The 14,207-nt window shown below is 38.9% G+C and overlaps 1 protein-coding gene across 8 annotated transcripts in view; it reads right to left on the bottom strand.

Annotated features, from left to right (window-relative positions):
• The window catches only part of ARHGAP6 (Rho GTPase activating protein 6), a 303,023-nt gene that overhangs the window by 23,140 nt on the left and 265,676 nt on the right, over window positions 1-14,207 (bottom strand). For all 8 annotated transcript variants that reach the window (XM_085212258.1, XM_085212249.1, XM_085212268.1 and 5 more), the window contains 3 exons: window positions 8,244-8,500; window positions 3,792-3,987; window positions 572-627 (listed from right to left, as the gene is read on the bottom strand). In XM_085212258.1, coding sequence (XP_085068384.1) covers window positions 572-627; window positions 3,792-3,987; window positions 8,244-8,500 — 509 coding nt within the window. The remainder of the gene's footprint in view (window positions 1-571; window positions 628-3,791; window positions 3,988-8,243; window positions 8,501-14,207) is intronic.

Raw genomic sequence — 14,207 nt, 5'->3', positions numbered from 1 at the left:
ACCTAACCATACACAACCTCTGCTTTTTCAACATTTGGCCGACGTTCAACATTAGGAATTGGATGGGTCTGCTCTGACCTTGAAGTTCAACAAGGTGATGTTTGCAAGCAGCAATTTGAGTGTCTCACTCCAGCTTGTCACAGGGTCAAAAACATTGCTCTGTACTTCCATATTTCCTCATAGTGTAATTTTTCCAAAAAAGATTTACAGTTTAGGCTTACTTTGGGAGCTTCTGCTCTTTCTGAGATGAACAAGCAGCCAAGATTTCTTTTTCCTCACACTGTAAACTGAAAAATTTCATCACGGTAGACTATCTGGATCTCCAATTCTTTGCTACTTCCACAGAGCAAAATATACAATGACTATTAATCTAGTGAGATCCTTAAAAAGATTTCACCAAATGTAAAAGATGGATGAAAATGGCCTGTTAGGAGCTAACAAAAACTAAAGTCACTGACATAGAAAGCCTGAATTTCTCCAGGTTAAAGACAAGGAGAAATTACCCAACAGAAGGCAATAGGGTTATTTGTGTCATACCTGATGAGTAAAAAGAAAATCCATATCAACTCACCTGTCTTACTCTCTTTTTTGAACTTCCAACTCTGAATATTCCCACTGTCTGGAGTCCTGCAAGTATAGCACATCAGACAACTGTTTTACTGTATAATTTTTTATTTAAAATCACATTGAATCAAGGCAATCTGGGCTATTTGTCTGCTTTAGAGAGTTAAAAAAAGCACACACGCAAAAAACCAAAAGCAATTTATTTCTCTATAGGGCTGTACTTACTGCTCTGAGACAAAACCCAGCTGTCTTGGAATAAGCAGTCAGTAGTTCTCAAGGATCTCACATCACCTAACCTGCAAAATGGCATCTCTGTTACCTGATGCCATCTTAGTGCCACTACTAATCTGTGAGGGACAGAGGTCTGCAGACAGTGAGGCACTGCTCAACATTTGGAGGTGGCCCTTTCAGGACTGACAGTGAAGGAAATGGTTGACACGATAGTACTTGGACACTGATCTGTGTCTCTGAATACAGGAAGCAGCTGGTGTTTGGGTTGATCCACTGGCTGTGTAGTTCCTACTAGTGCGAAGGTTAGAGTTTCCTTCAAAGAGACGTAAGTAGGGCAATCAGGCAGATGATGAATGGAAAGAACTACTTGGGAGTTGCACACAGTTTATAAAGTAGGCAGTATTCTACAAAAGGAAAGTAATAAACCAATATTGTACTGCGGGCAATGCAGAATGTTTGCCTGTTATATCATTGAAATATCATTCAAACTTTATTTTGGAATGAGTGTTGCCTGCTGTTCCACGAGAAATCAGTTCCTGTGTTCCTCTAGCCTTGTACATAGATACAGGGAGGATATCAAGCCAACAATATAATGCAGTTGATGAATGGACATATATTGTCCATTACAGAAACTGAAAAATTTGAGAGTAGGTGTCACCTTTAGAGGTGCCACAGTCTTTAGCAATAAGAATGTGAGTGGAAATCCTAGAGGCTTGAGTATCTGTGAATATACATCATTTCATACATGAGTTTCAAAAAGGATGAAATTGTCTATAAGCTTTTAAAAATTTATGGTCTAATAAAGACTACTCTGAAACATTAATCTTCTCCACTGATATATAAGAAATGATAAATAGCGTTGTAAAACAAATGCTTTCCCCATTAGAATAGCCATGAGTCACACTGCTTGCTGGAGATGTGCAAGTCCACAGTATGTGGAGCTGCAGAGAAATTCAGCTCAGTTTCAATCTTTTAGCTTTTAGTCTCAACATGACATCTCTCTTCAAATATTCTTCTGTCTTTGGATAGCAGAAAATTAAACTGACAGAATAATACAAAAGTAATTTAGTAGTTTAAGAACACTAGCAAGGAATCAACTGAGACAGAGATACTTGCATTGGACAAAAACTGAAAGCTGGTTACCAGTTCCTGCACAAACATGACATATTTATTATACACTAAGGGTCTGCAGGAAGCTTCAGACCTTTACAACTTTGAGACCTGATGCCAGGGGCAACAGGGAAGAACTAGGCCAAAGGTTGTTATGCCTAAAAAACATGAGCCCTTTCCCTTTCCCTCCCCTCCCCTTCTCCTCCTCCTCCCTTATTATAATCATATAAAACATACATGAAGAATCTCTTTGCAGCCTGCTGCTGAAAAATTGGTATAAAGGACCAATGTATATGGTCACATATATTCAGAATATAAAACATGATCCATCACATAGTTTGGAATGATGTTACTAGAGGATTGCTGCCAGAACATCAAGTTCTCTGTTTTTACCCCAAATCAATGAAAAAACAACTGAGTCTGTCTTCTGAAATCTTTGTTTTTCTCAAAGTCAACCGGTCCTGATGGCTTTTGTGTAATACTCTTGTGGATTGTAGATTAAGTTGAAAATTGAAGAACATCAATATTTGCCCCAAAGTATCTGAGATGATCATGTTGTATGGCACTATATCATATTCTTAGAAAATGCAAAAAGAAACATCATGTTTTATTTAAAAGGCAATTTCAATAAAAATATTTTAGTAAAAAGTGTTGCATAGAAAACAATCTTTGTTATTACAGTGTATTAAGTGGATTAAGCACTTAATCACTAGGATACTCTGCTTGAGGTCTCTTTCTGCTGTCTCAGACACTTTTATGTTCTCTAAACTCAGTTAACCTTACTTAAAGGATGGAAGTCTTTCATCTTAAAACTTAATCATCCCCATATTTGTCAGCCATGATATCTAGTCTCTTTAAAAGGCTAACAATGACTTGCTTTCATTGTTTTCTTTTATATACTTATAAGCCACATGGGTATTATAAAAGCTTAGCATTGTTGTTTAAATTGTCCCCCGTCTGCAAAAGCCTTTAATTCAAAGACTGTAAATTATTTCTTTCTGGTCAAATTAAGCATCAAATGCAGCATTTGATGCTACATTCACCCTTATTAAATGGTTTATTTATCATCTGGCCAAGTGATAGGTCTCTCTGTGGCCAAGTTATTTCAATTCTTATAAAAAATTCTTTACAAAGCAAAGAGATATTGGGAGAGATGTTGAACAGATATCTTGATTAGCTATTGTTTCTGCATTACAGAAAACTAGTGGGATGTTTGTGTCTGAATGATCATGAAGCTGTAAGAAGAATATTGGCACAGTTTTATAATTCCTTTCAGAGAGAGTAGGTCTCTCTGAGCCTGAAACTGGTCAAGAGATTCAAGCCAGGGACAAACAGTAAGCAGTTTGAAAGTCTTGTAGTGAATGTAAAGAATCTTCTTAAAGCTTAATATAATTTAGCATAGGATATTTTTTGTTCCTCTGAACCACTATTTTTCAATGTTGTTTCTAGCTATGTCTTGCACTGTAGCATAAATCGTTCATTTAGCATTAAAATCTAAAGATCCACTGGTTGCCAAGAATTAGTAGCTGGCTTTCAGGCTTTCATTCTCATGGTGTGTAAACCTGTAGTGTGTAAACAGTCATTCTTTCAGAGCTTATCACTCCAGCTCTGAAATGAATGACTTCCAAGAAAGTGCTCTTCCTCCATGCTGAATGGGCCAGTTAGCAAGCTTGTAGCACAGATCTTCAGTTTGGGAGGAGATCATCTCCTAAGAAATTATCTGTGAGACAGGAAGAGGGAAGCAGGAGGGAAAACTGGAGTGGAACTGTCTAGCTTGTAAAGATGTCATTGCAATTTTAAGTATACACTTGGTTCTCAAAATACTTATTTATTTATACTTCAGTAAAAATACATCTGCCATTTCTGGCAAGATGAAATATTCTTACCATGTTTTTCCAAGTGCTGGCAGCAACTGTCTACAAGCCGCGGAACCTGCCTATAGATAGGGTTCAGGCTTAGTTTCTTATCTCTTGCCTTTTCTTTCTTGCTCTGGGCTTCTGCTGGCAAAGAGAGTTGGAGAGCTTCTAACAACCGTGACTGATTGTCATCAAGATCAGTAATAGAGTCCACAGACATTGCACCCTGTAAAATATGCATGCATAAACATTCAGTATGGCTGTAGAAATCTAAGAATCACCATATCTCATCTAACAACTATTTTTGCCTACCTGCATTTATAAAAAACTTATACAAAATACAATTTGCTCTACCATTTTACAAATTGGTCACTATATAATACTAGAGTAATAGATGCAAAAATCTGGACAGCACCCATGCTATCATTACTATATCACAAGAAACACAATGCTTTACATTCATTTGGTGTGTTTTCAGTGCTATAAAAGCCTAGATATTCTTCAAGACAAGCATGAGTCACAATGTGTGCATGCAACTTAGCAGTACAGTATTTGCATGAGGATATATACACATTTTCACACCTGATTCTTTACTTTTTCTATACTCCACACTTCCACACTCTTCACAAAGTGAAAATTATACAAATAGATTTACCTCTCTATACCACACAGAGTTGACTAATTACACAAATATGTACGATTGAGGAGATTGAAATAAACCCATGCTATTACAGAACAAAGACACATGAGAGAATACAGAGGTGATTTTTATTTTTTTTACCAGATAATTTCACTTTAGGTATCTTAAATAAAATTCCAATGAAAGCTTCGAACATTATGTTTGGATTACAGGAAGGCACAAAGGTTCGAGCAGTCAGCAAAGGATGAAGTAGCACAAGCAACAGGTTTATGGCATTTTTCAATGTTCACACTTGAACATGAAGATCTGTTTTTTTTTCATACCACAACATGACTGCTGCTTCAAAACTATCGTTTACCTCAGAGTCAGGGAACTATCATTAAACTTAACAATGCAAAAAATATTTGAGGGAACATCTAGACTTATAAATGACAATAATAATAATTAAAAAGAAAAAAAACTCTCAAAAAAACTATCAATTGTACATTATTTTCTTAACTTGTAGTGCAAAGAATACACTCTACCATAACTTAAAATGTCCTTAAAATGTACAGGTATCTAGCATAAAGAAAATGTAGAATTTTTATTCTATGCTTTGCTGAGAACTCTAATTTCTTCAAAGCAATATCTTCTGCTGACATGTATTTCATTGACTGTCTGCAAGATCTCAGTCTGTTGAATGGGAACTGTTCAATTGCTACAGAGATAGAAAACTGAGCTTTATAAAAATTTTCACCTTGGAGGCAAAGTAAAGAAATTCCACTGAGATTTCAAATGAAATTCAAACTTCTTAGTTCATACTAAAGTAAAGCAAGTAATGCATCAGAGATAGTCTTGTGTTTCATAACACTTTGAAGACTTAGCAGACAAATAGTGAAATTTTTAGATAATTTTTTTTGATTCACACCTCTAAATAATTACTAGTCTCTTTGGAATGCAACTTCAGTCTTGATTTTTAAGGTTTCTCAGAAATACATCTGCTTGATTCCCTTTACCATTTCTGGCCAATTAGAAAGAAAAAAACAAACCCAAAACCAAGCAAGATTCTCTGTGTGTGATCCATGCTTGCAACATTCCAAGCTGAATATTTTCCTATTTTCTTTTTAAAGATCTGGGGTTTCAGACATCAAAATTATTTGCCTGACACTGAAAATCCTAACACCATGCTCACCACTGCTGTTCCCAGGCAGCTCACGTACTACAGGTGACTGTCATTATACCCTAGCTCTTACTGGTCCTTCCCTATCTGCAAAACATCCTCATCCCACGAACCATTATTATCACAGAATCACTTAAGTCGGATTCAGATCCCTAAAATAGATGTAAATACAGTCAGTTGTCCATTATCCTTGGGCACTTTATCAAAGTTGTGGATTAACTGGGACACAGAGCAGGCTTTAAGAAGAAAGACCATGAGTTCAGTGGCTGAAGTACAGCACTACTTGGCCAGACCAAGTCAAGGCCAGCATCCTTTGTTATGCCAAGTTCACAATCTGAATAAACTGGGCAAGTCTTAAGCTAAGCTTAAAGAAACAAAAAGAAAAGTGGAGACTAAAAAGTAGATGGAAAGAGCAAAATGAAAGTGAAGACTATGGGGACAGGTATGGAATAAAGGTCAGACAAAACTATTTCCTTTTTTTTTTTTTTTTAAGGGCTTTAACAACCAACATATTTTACAGAAAAATGAGCAATGTTACCATGTATGGAAGGGACTGAGTACAAATCACTTTAAACAAGAAGTAGGACTGAACTCCTGATACACAAGTTTTGGTTGCATAATATATCTAAATAATATATTAACAGACAGTCTTAATATTGTGTAGAATAAGCACATAGAAAGTGTCCCAAAGGATCATCAGGGTCTTGACTTCCAACTGCTCAGCAGAAATCTTACACAGAAAAAGCAGCCACTGTGATATCAGTCTCATTCTTGGATGAGAGAGAACCACAGCACCGACATCAAGAGGACTGCCAAAAGCATTACTTTCCACCCCTTACTGACAACCTCAACTGAGTGCTTAAAGGCTCGTGGGAGTATGCAGAAGTGTATGACAATTAAACGGAAATGAATGGCATATTTACAAACATTCTCAAATTTAAACACTAGTAGGCTTTGTGGGCAAGACTGCACTACAAGTATCTTTGCAGCATATATGTGAGAAACTGGCTGCGTCAACTGCATGAGTCAACATTTTTTTTTTAATTTTTAATCAAAACATTTGCTTTGCTGAAGTTGAGAATAGTGTAACCAAGGTATGTTACAGAGAGAGAATGGCAGCTCCCTCCACATCATACTGCTCACCTTAGTCTACTCTTACTTCTCCATATGTTCTATTGCACCATCATGACTACAGACTAATGGACGAGGAACTTGGTCCTGACAGAGCTCTATTCTTTGGAGGTAACAGAAGATCTGTATTCCTTCTGCTTGCTGGCTGGTCAAACACAAGTTATGGATCATATTACTCTTTGCAAAAGGAACAGCAGATGACCCACATCTGGACATGTGAATTATCTTTTATATGAAAACAGATTCTGAAGTCAGGGGTGTATACAGTGCATTTCTATCTTTTTGGCAACATCTATGCCAAATTCTGAAAGAAGTTGACAGGTTTCCCTTCACACACATATTCAAGTGCATTTTGCACTTCTGTGCAAGAACTGCCTGTTAATATGGTCTAGAGAAGTCAATACGTGTATTCTGTGTCTGTAATAATGCAAACATCTTCAAAGATCATGCCCTCACCTCCTTGCAGAAAGACTGTTGACACCTCAAGTATAAGCTTCACCTGACAGCTAGAGAGAAAGGAAGCAGGTCATGGGGCTCTTGAACATTCTCTTCATCTGCAATTTACTATAGATCTGCTACTCTTAACACTGCATCTTATAGAACACCATACTGCATTTCTCTGAAACAATTTTCATCAGGATCCTAGAAAGATTTTATTTCCCAGAGTCTGTCCTTGTACCCCAAATTTCTTCTCAGACTACTTAAAATGGAGTTTTATTGAAAGTATTTTACTGGGCATTTTAATCTCCAGTGCAATACAAAATTAAAAAGCAATACTTTTAGAAACTCTATCCCATGGGCAACTCCACTAAAAAAGAAAAAAAAAAGATTGGTAATACTGTTATTAGCTGCAGCACTGGAGAACTGGTAATCTCTATGATTTCAGAGCACAAAATTTACATAGAAGGAACAGAAACCTGCAAGCAAATGGTCTACCAGTTACCTATCTTCCATGCAGGATTAACTTTCAACCCAAAATGCTACACTGAGTTCTGCTGCCAAAGGCATTTTCTTAGTCTATACGCAGAAATTTACTTTTAAGAGCTTGGTACAAATTTATTCTGCTAACTTCTTACTTGCCACTGAGGACATTATTTGAATTAGGCCATAGGGATTTTTATTAATATTAGATGATTAATAGTTAATTTATTTCCAAGTTTGTGAAGATAAACTAACATAAGCATATATACAAATTTTAATCACAGAGGTTTAGTCTTCCCATCTGAAAGAATTAGCTGGAAATTCATGTAATTTGACAAATTTACAACAATTAAACATAAGCAGGTAGTTAAAGAGAGCAAGCTGAGGTTTTCTGAATTCTCTCTCTGACACTTTGGGATCTGTAAAAGATTTGCGTGGTCCATATGATCTTTTCCCATCAGCACCCCCCTCTAGAGTGAGGGGTTTCTTGTCTTGACAAGGCTGGCTTCCAATCAATAAAATATCACTGCCTAAGCATGACAGAGGAAATACTCCACAGTCCACAAACACAGTGTTTTTTCTGCCATATTCTCCACAGAGCATTTATGGTTGTAGTTATGGGGGTACTTACACGCCTCCTTGCTCGCGGTGCTGGCTCTGGTGTGTTTGGAGAAGTGGATTCGTTTGGTGTTTCTGAGGTGGAGCTGAGAGATGAATTACTGCTGGAAAGTTCTTTGTTCTGCCTTTTTGCTCCAAATGGTAAGAGAAAGGCCACAAAATCTGAAACATCTCTTTGCTCCTCTCTTTGAGAGTCTTGTTTGAGCTTGTAGGCCCGGTCGTTAGCAATCACTTGTGACAAGGGCATTCCAAAAGCCTGGGGAATAAATTCTGCAACAAAAAAGTTTGCATTTACTGAACATCTGATATTTATTCAGTACACAAGGAATTCAGTATTAAGCTGTTAAAATGCAAAACAATCTGAAGTCTCTTTAAATATATAATAATTCTGACGAGGTGCAAGACTGCACAATAATGACAACATTCAAACAATAAAATAATAGTGGACAAGTGCCAGGTAACTATAGTTCCTGGTATCTGACTCCTGTTTCCAGTTGGGTCTTGCACGATATACCACACAGAACCTTGGAAAATCAACTGGGAACAGATCTAATTAAGATCTTAACTTCCACTGAAAGCAACTGGAAGCCAGACACTTGGCTACATCAAAATGGTGCAGATGGCCATCAGAGGCTCTGGAAACCTATTCTGAGATTGGGAAGCCTGGCTCCTATGCCACAGCTCTCCCATTTCAGATCCTTTCATCAAGTTTTTCTCTTACAGATACTGCAATGCTCCAGAGTGAAAAGCTATAGGCATGCATATGGGGCTCATAGCAGGTTAGGAGGGTGGGCACCTACCTGCACAGGGCATTTGTAAGTACATCCACTATTCAGACTAAGCCTTGAAGGGTATAGTTTTAACAGTACTATAAACCCACTCCACATCAATAGAACTGGGTCCAGAGGAGGGCCACTAAGATGATCAATGGGCTGGAGTCCCTCTCCTATGAGGAAAGGTTGAGGGAACTGGGCTTGTTTAGCTTGGAGAAGAGAAAGCTCTTGGGAGACTTCATTGTGGCCTCCCAGTACTTGAAGGGAACATATAAACAGGAGGGGGAACAGCTGTTTAGAGAGTGGATAGGGATAGAACAAGGGGGAATGGTTTTGAACTGAGACAGGGAAGATCTAGGTTAGATATTAGGAGGAAGTTTTTCACTCAGAGGGTGGTGACGCACTGAAACAGGTTGCCCAAGGAGGCTGTGGATGCCCCATCCCTGGAGGCATTCAAGGCCAGGCTGAATGTGGCTCTGTGCAGCCTGGTCTGCTGGTTAGCAAACCTGCACATAGCAGGGGGGTTGAAACTAGATGATTGTTGTGGTCCTTTTCAACCCTGGCCATTCTATGAGTCTGTGATTCTATGATATACATCAATATAATGTATGAACCTTGCATATATTCAAGTCTTAACATCAAAATGCCCAGAATGTTTTACGGATCAGAAAAATGTTTCACAGTGTGTCAGTCAGTAACTAACACTGTAATTCTCATCATTAACTTTCAAATTTGTACCTACCAAAGATTAGTCGAATCAAAAGTATTGGGTCAGACCGCAAATTAGAACTGTTTTGTATTCAAATGGAATGAATAAAATAGGTACTGAGCCCACTGACTCTGGTGAGCTTCTACTAGACTCCAGTTTCAGACCTGTCAGTATCAGGCATACAGAAGACACTAGAAATTAAAAGCAATTAAAAAAAAAGAGAAAGAGCAAACGTAAAATCTTTACACATCCAGCCTCTCAGTCATCTAAACAATTAAAGACCGAAATTCTTCCTGGGATTGACTATATCTTTGATGACACTTCCAAGTATTGTTAATGTTTACATTATTATTAAGATTAAAGGGACTGGAAAGAAGAGTATAATATATGAATCCTGAGTGAGGGCGCTTCTACCCAAGTCTAACAAAGAAACACGGGCCTGTTCTCATTTGCTGAGAAAGCCTATTGCTCTTTAGAAAATATGAAACCTCACATATCAAACAAGTCTGGAAGTGACCAGTGAGTAGAATGATATCTAAAACCATCTGCATTTAATTTAGGACAAGAAAGTACATCATCAGATGGGTGTCAAGCAATGCAGAGATTTCCAGTTCCTGGAGCCCAGAGTTAAGCTTGTTCCTCCTACACTCTGGCAAGTATGATTATAAAATGATGAGATTAATTGTACTGAAACTTTTTAGTATTGTGGATTATCTTCCCAATGAACATTTAAGACCATAAGCTAACTTTGAAAATTCATTTGCAACACACATCTGCAGCATGACTCCTCTTTGGACTGTCTAACTTTGTTACACCTCCAGCTCTCCTATTTCTCTCTCCTTCCACATTTCCTGACAAAAGCCACTGAATTGAATGAAAACCTAAACAATAAATATATAAATGCTTTTGTCGATAGTGCTTCAAATGGGGATGGGATGGTTGTACACAACCTGTTGATACCCAACAGCATGAGGATGCCTTTGATCGTACAACACGAGGATGAAATGGGTGGGGATCATCAGGGAATGAGTTTTCAGCACTTTTTCATTGAGTTTCATGGAAATGGCCCTGTTCCCCAACTTTGTTATATAAAAGCCAGTATTTTGAGGTAAGTATTGCTCCTCTTCACAAACCCTCAGGTGTGGGATGCCAGTTTTTCAATTGCTCGTTTCACTTGTTAATTAACTTGTTTCATTGGTCATTTCACTGCAGAGCAATGAAAGGACACAGATCCTCTGCTCTACACTGCTTTGCTATATGCCTCTTTCTCAGAGGACATGAACCACTTCCCCAGTTTCTCAATATCTGGCAGAGATGGAGAACTGGATGAAAACCAACTGGCTGATTTTCAGACTAAATACAGATGGAAGTGATACTGGCTGGCAGTGGTAATTACGTTACAAAACTGGCAAAATCAGTAACTTTTTGTTCATTTGTTGAAATCAAGAGAATTGGTTGCAGCCACCACAGACTGGCTTACAGCCTCAAGTTCCCAGCACAGTGTTGTGTGCAGGAGGGTGTTGGGTGGTAGAGGAGAACATGTTTTACACTCCACTCTCCCCATTAACCTCACTAGCAATCAATTCCAATAATTCCCTTGGTAGACAGGTAAGGGCATGTCCACTAAGGTGAATGAATGACTGCCCTTTTGAATTTTCAGATTCATTAGGAAAAAGAAGAATGTTAGTCACACAGAGGCATGCAGCCCCTTCTCAGATGGAAGACATGTAAGTTTGAGGTTCTGTTCTCACAATCCAGGTAAAAGCACCAACTGCTGCTCCAGGCTCTACTGTTCGAAGTGTTCTATTTGTATGAAGAAAACGTTCCTTATAGCACGGGCTCAAACTTCGGTATGTCGTATAGTTACACGAGTACCACAGTCACAAAGCTACTAAATTACTTACTGTCTCTGTAAGCCCAATGAAACTGATCACTTTTTCAATTAGAGGAGTGTACTGTTTAAAAATAAATTTTGGAGACAGAACTGTATAAAAACTGGAAACAAGCTGACAGAGTGGGCAATTATGTTGGAAATGTAGACTCACACGTTCAGCCTAAACAGAAGCATATATGTACTTGATTTCTGATCCATTTTGCTTTGAGTGTTTACTGACCCCAGAGACAACTTGAGATTTTGGAGAAGTGCATCATTTCTATTATAACCAGGATGCTAACCCACAGAGATAGCCTACCTGGTGTCATGCCACCTAGCCCAAATATAGATTCAAAGTCTTGTCAACAAATGATTATTACTTCTAAGCAAGTCTCTCAGTTCACCTGTAGAGTTTACTAGAACCAAGGAAAAATTGAGCTGGTTCACTGATAATATATTTCAGGAGAAATCCTTTCTCCCCCAGGAAAGCATCTCCCCCAGGAACGTTGGTGGGTACTTTCCAAATAGGCATGCTTACGCTGACCCCTGCATTGCTAGCAGCAGACAGATGAAAGGCTCCACTTCTGCTGTCGTCAAAATTAGCAGTGAATTTGCAAGGGAACAGTACCCGGCCACCAGCATGCAGAGAATCCTAAGAATTTCTTATTCTGAGCAGTGCTGACATTTTAATGCTCCTTCAGCTACAGTACTGTTTGTCAGCAGCTAAAGCAAGTATTTGGAGACACATGTAGACAACACAATTCAGAATCACAATGTCCATAAACAACAAGGAGGCAGGGTAGAGAAAAGCAAAGATATTGAAAGGTAACAGCTGAAAACATTGCTTAGATATCTGGGTGGAGTGCTGCCCTCCTGTTTCATTCATTTACATCCGGCAAGTTTTGCTATATCCTGTTCTGGTGAGTCACTCAGAGATGTAAAAACAAATGAAAACACTTATTCCAGATTTTTTTCCTTCTAATTAGATTTTGACAGATGTACCTGTCAAAAAGGACAAAATAAAGATATCAATCTTGTTTAAAGTGTATTCAATTCTACTTTAGTGTCTTTGTTGGCTTTCAGCTTGCTGAGACTCTCACTTAAGAGTCAGGTTGATCAACTGGTCTATCTAAATAAAATGTGATTTTGGGAGAGTAAAATCTTCACAGATTGGAGTAAGTCTTACCATATGAGTAATTAAATCTCAGAACAGTCATAAGAAATGAGTGCAATATCCGTAAGCATAGCTGTCTCATGGAGTGGGGTCGGGGAGAACAGTCTCCAGGACGAACCTGAGATGCTGTACTCCACAGGCAGAGTAATTCCACAAGTTCATGCTCCAGGGCACTTCAGTGTATGTCAGTGCTAAAGTATCAGGCAAAACTAACTATAAAATCCACTTTGCTCTTTTTCAGGAACTGCCCACACCTGAAGACACAAAGCTGACTGCAAGCAAAATAAACTGCTTGTAGGGCTCACTCTTCAAGCTCCCCACAGCAAGGCCTCTGTTGTGCATCCCCAGTAATCAGGACTGCGGCCTACTCTGCACCACCTTCATCTTATTCGTTTTTGGATGAAAATTACACGCAGGATCACACATTGGGTGACAGACCACAGTGCTGTGTGTTTGTCAGGATTAACATTCAGGCAGCTATTCATTCAAAAAATACTTTTCAGGTGACATATACTCCAGGTGAATCCTAACTAAATGGCCCCGAGGCTTCTGTCTGTCCTGATATGTGGGTTCTCTCAGGCTGGAATACAGGAAACTCAAATATTCTGAATTACTCATGTACTCTTCAGCAGTAACTGTGCTTATGAATGTGATGCTCAAGTGAGGGCAGGGAAATGCTCTTTGCATAAAGGCAGCTGCAACTTATCTATAAAAAGTGTCCTGCAAATCAGCTTCCCTGTTTCCACTTTGACATCCTTCTTCCTTTTCTCACAGCTCATCTCTGAGGATGGCACAGTGTGATCAGTCATCAAGAAAAAAAAAAAAAAAAAAGGGAAGAGAGGCAGGCACTCCTTACAGGCACGAGGATCAGGGATGCTCAAGGGTGAACAGTGCATGCCTTTTGTGTGCACACACCCACATCCACAGCTCAGAGTGTTTGTTTTGGAGCGGTTGCCCAGTAATGGAAGATATTCCCTTTATAAAATAAACGGTAGAAATGCTTTTTAAAAAAACACCATGGTACAGATCAGGATAATACTTTCAGCTTGCTGTGACACAAAAGGACAGAGGTTACTTCTAACTCGAACTTTGGCAACACAGGGACCATTGTTCGGGACAGCAGGTACAGCTCTGCCAAGACATGAAGACAAGCAGCACAAAGACAAGAGGTCTTGCATTTTTTCTTGCAAAAGCAAGCTCATTACCTAAAAACTCTGCAACTCTGAGCCTTTGAATTTATGAGCTCTGTGTCCTGCCCATTATGCTAAGCCCTCCAACCCTGCCAAAAAACACTGCGTGAAGCCTCGTTCTCGGCACAGACGCATCCCAACACATGTAGCAGGGCAGGAGATGCAGGTGCTACTGTTCCTGTTGTCTTTCACCAAGCCTGCCTGGCTAGCTGCCTACATGGTGCAAGTGAGGACATCCCTTCGTGGTGGCTTATCCAC

Source organism: Meleagris gallopavo, chromosome 1 (assembly GCF_905368555.1).
Source record: "Meleagris gallopavo chromosome 1, MGAL_WU_HG_1.1, whole genome shotgun sequence".
NCBI classification, from domain to species: Eukaryota; Metazoa; Chordata; class Aves; order Galliformes; family Phasianidae; genus Meleagris; species Meleagris gallopavo.
Note: the sequence above shows the minus strand (reverse complement) of the source record. Positions and strands in the feature narration are given on the sequence as shown.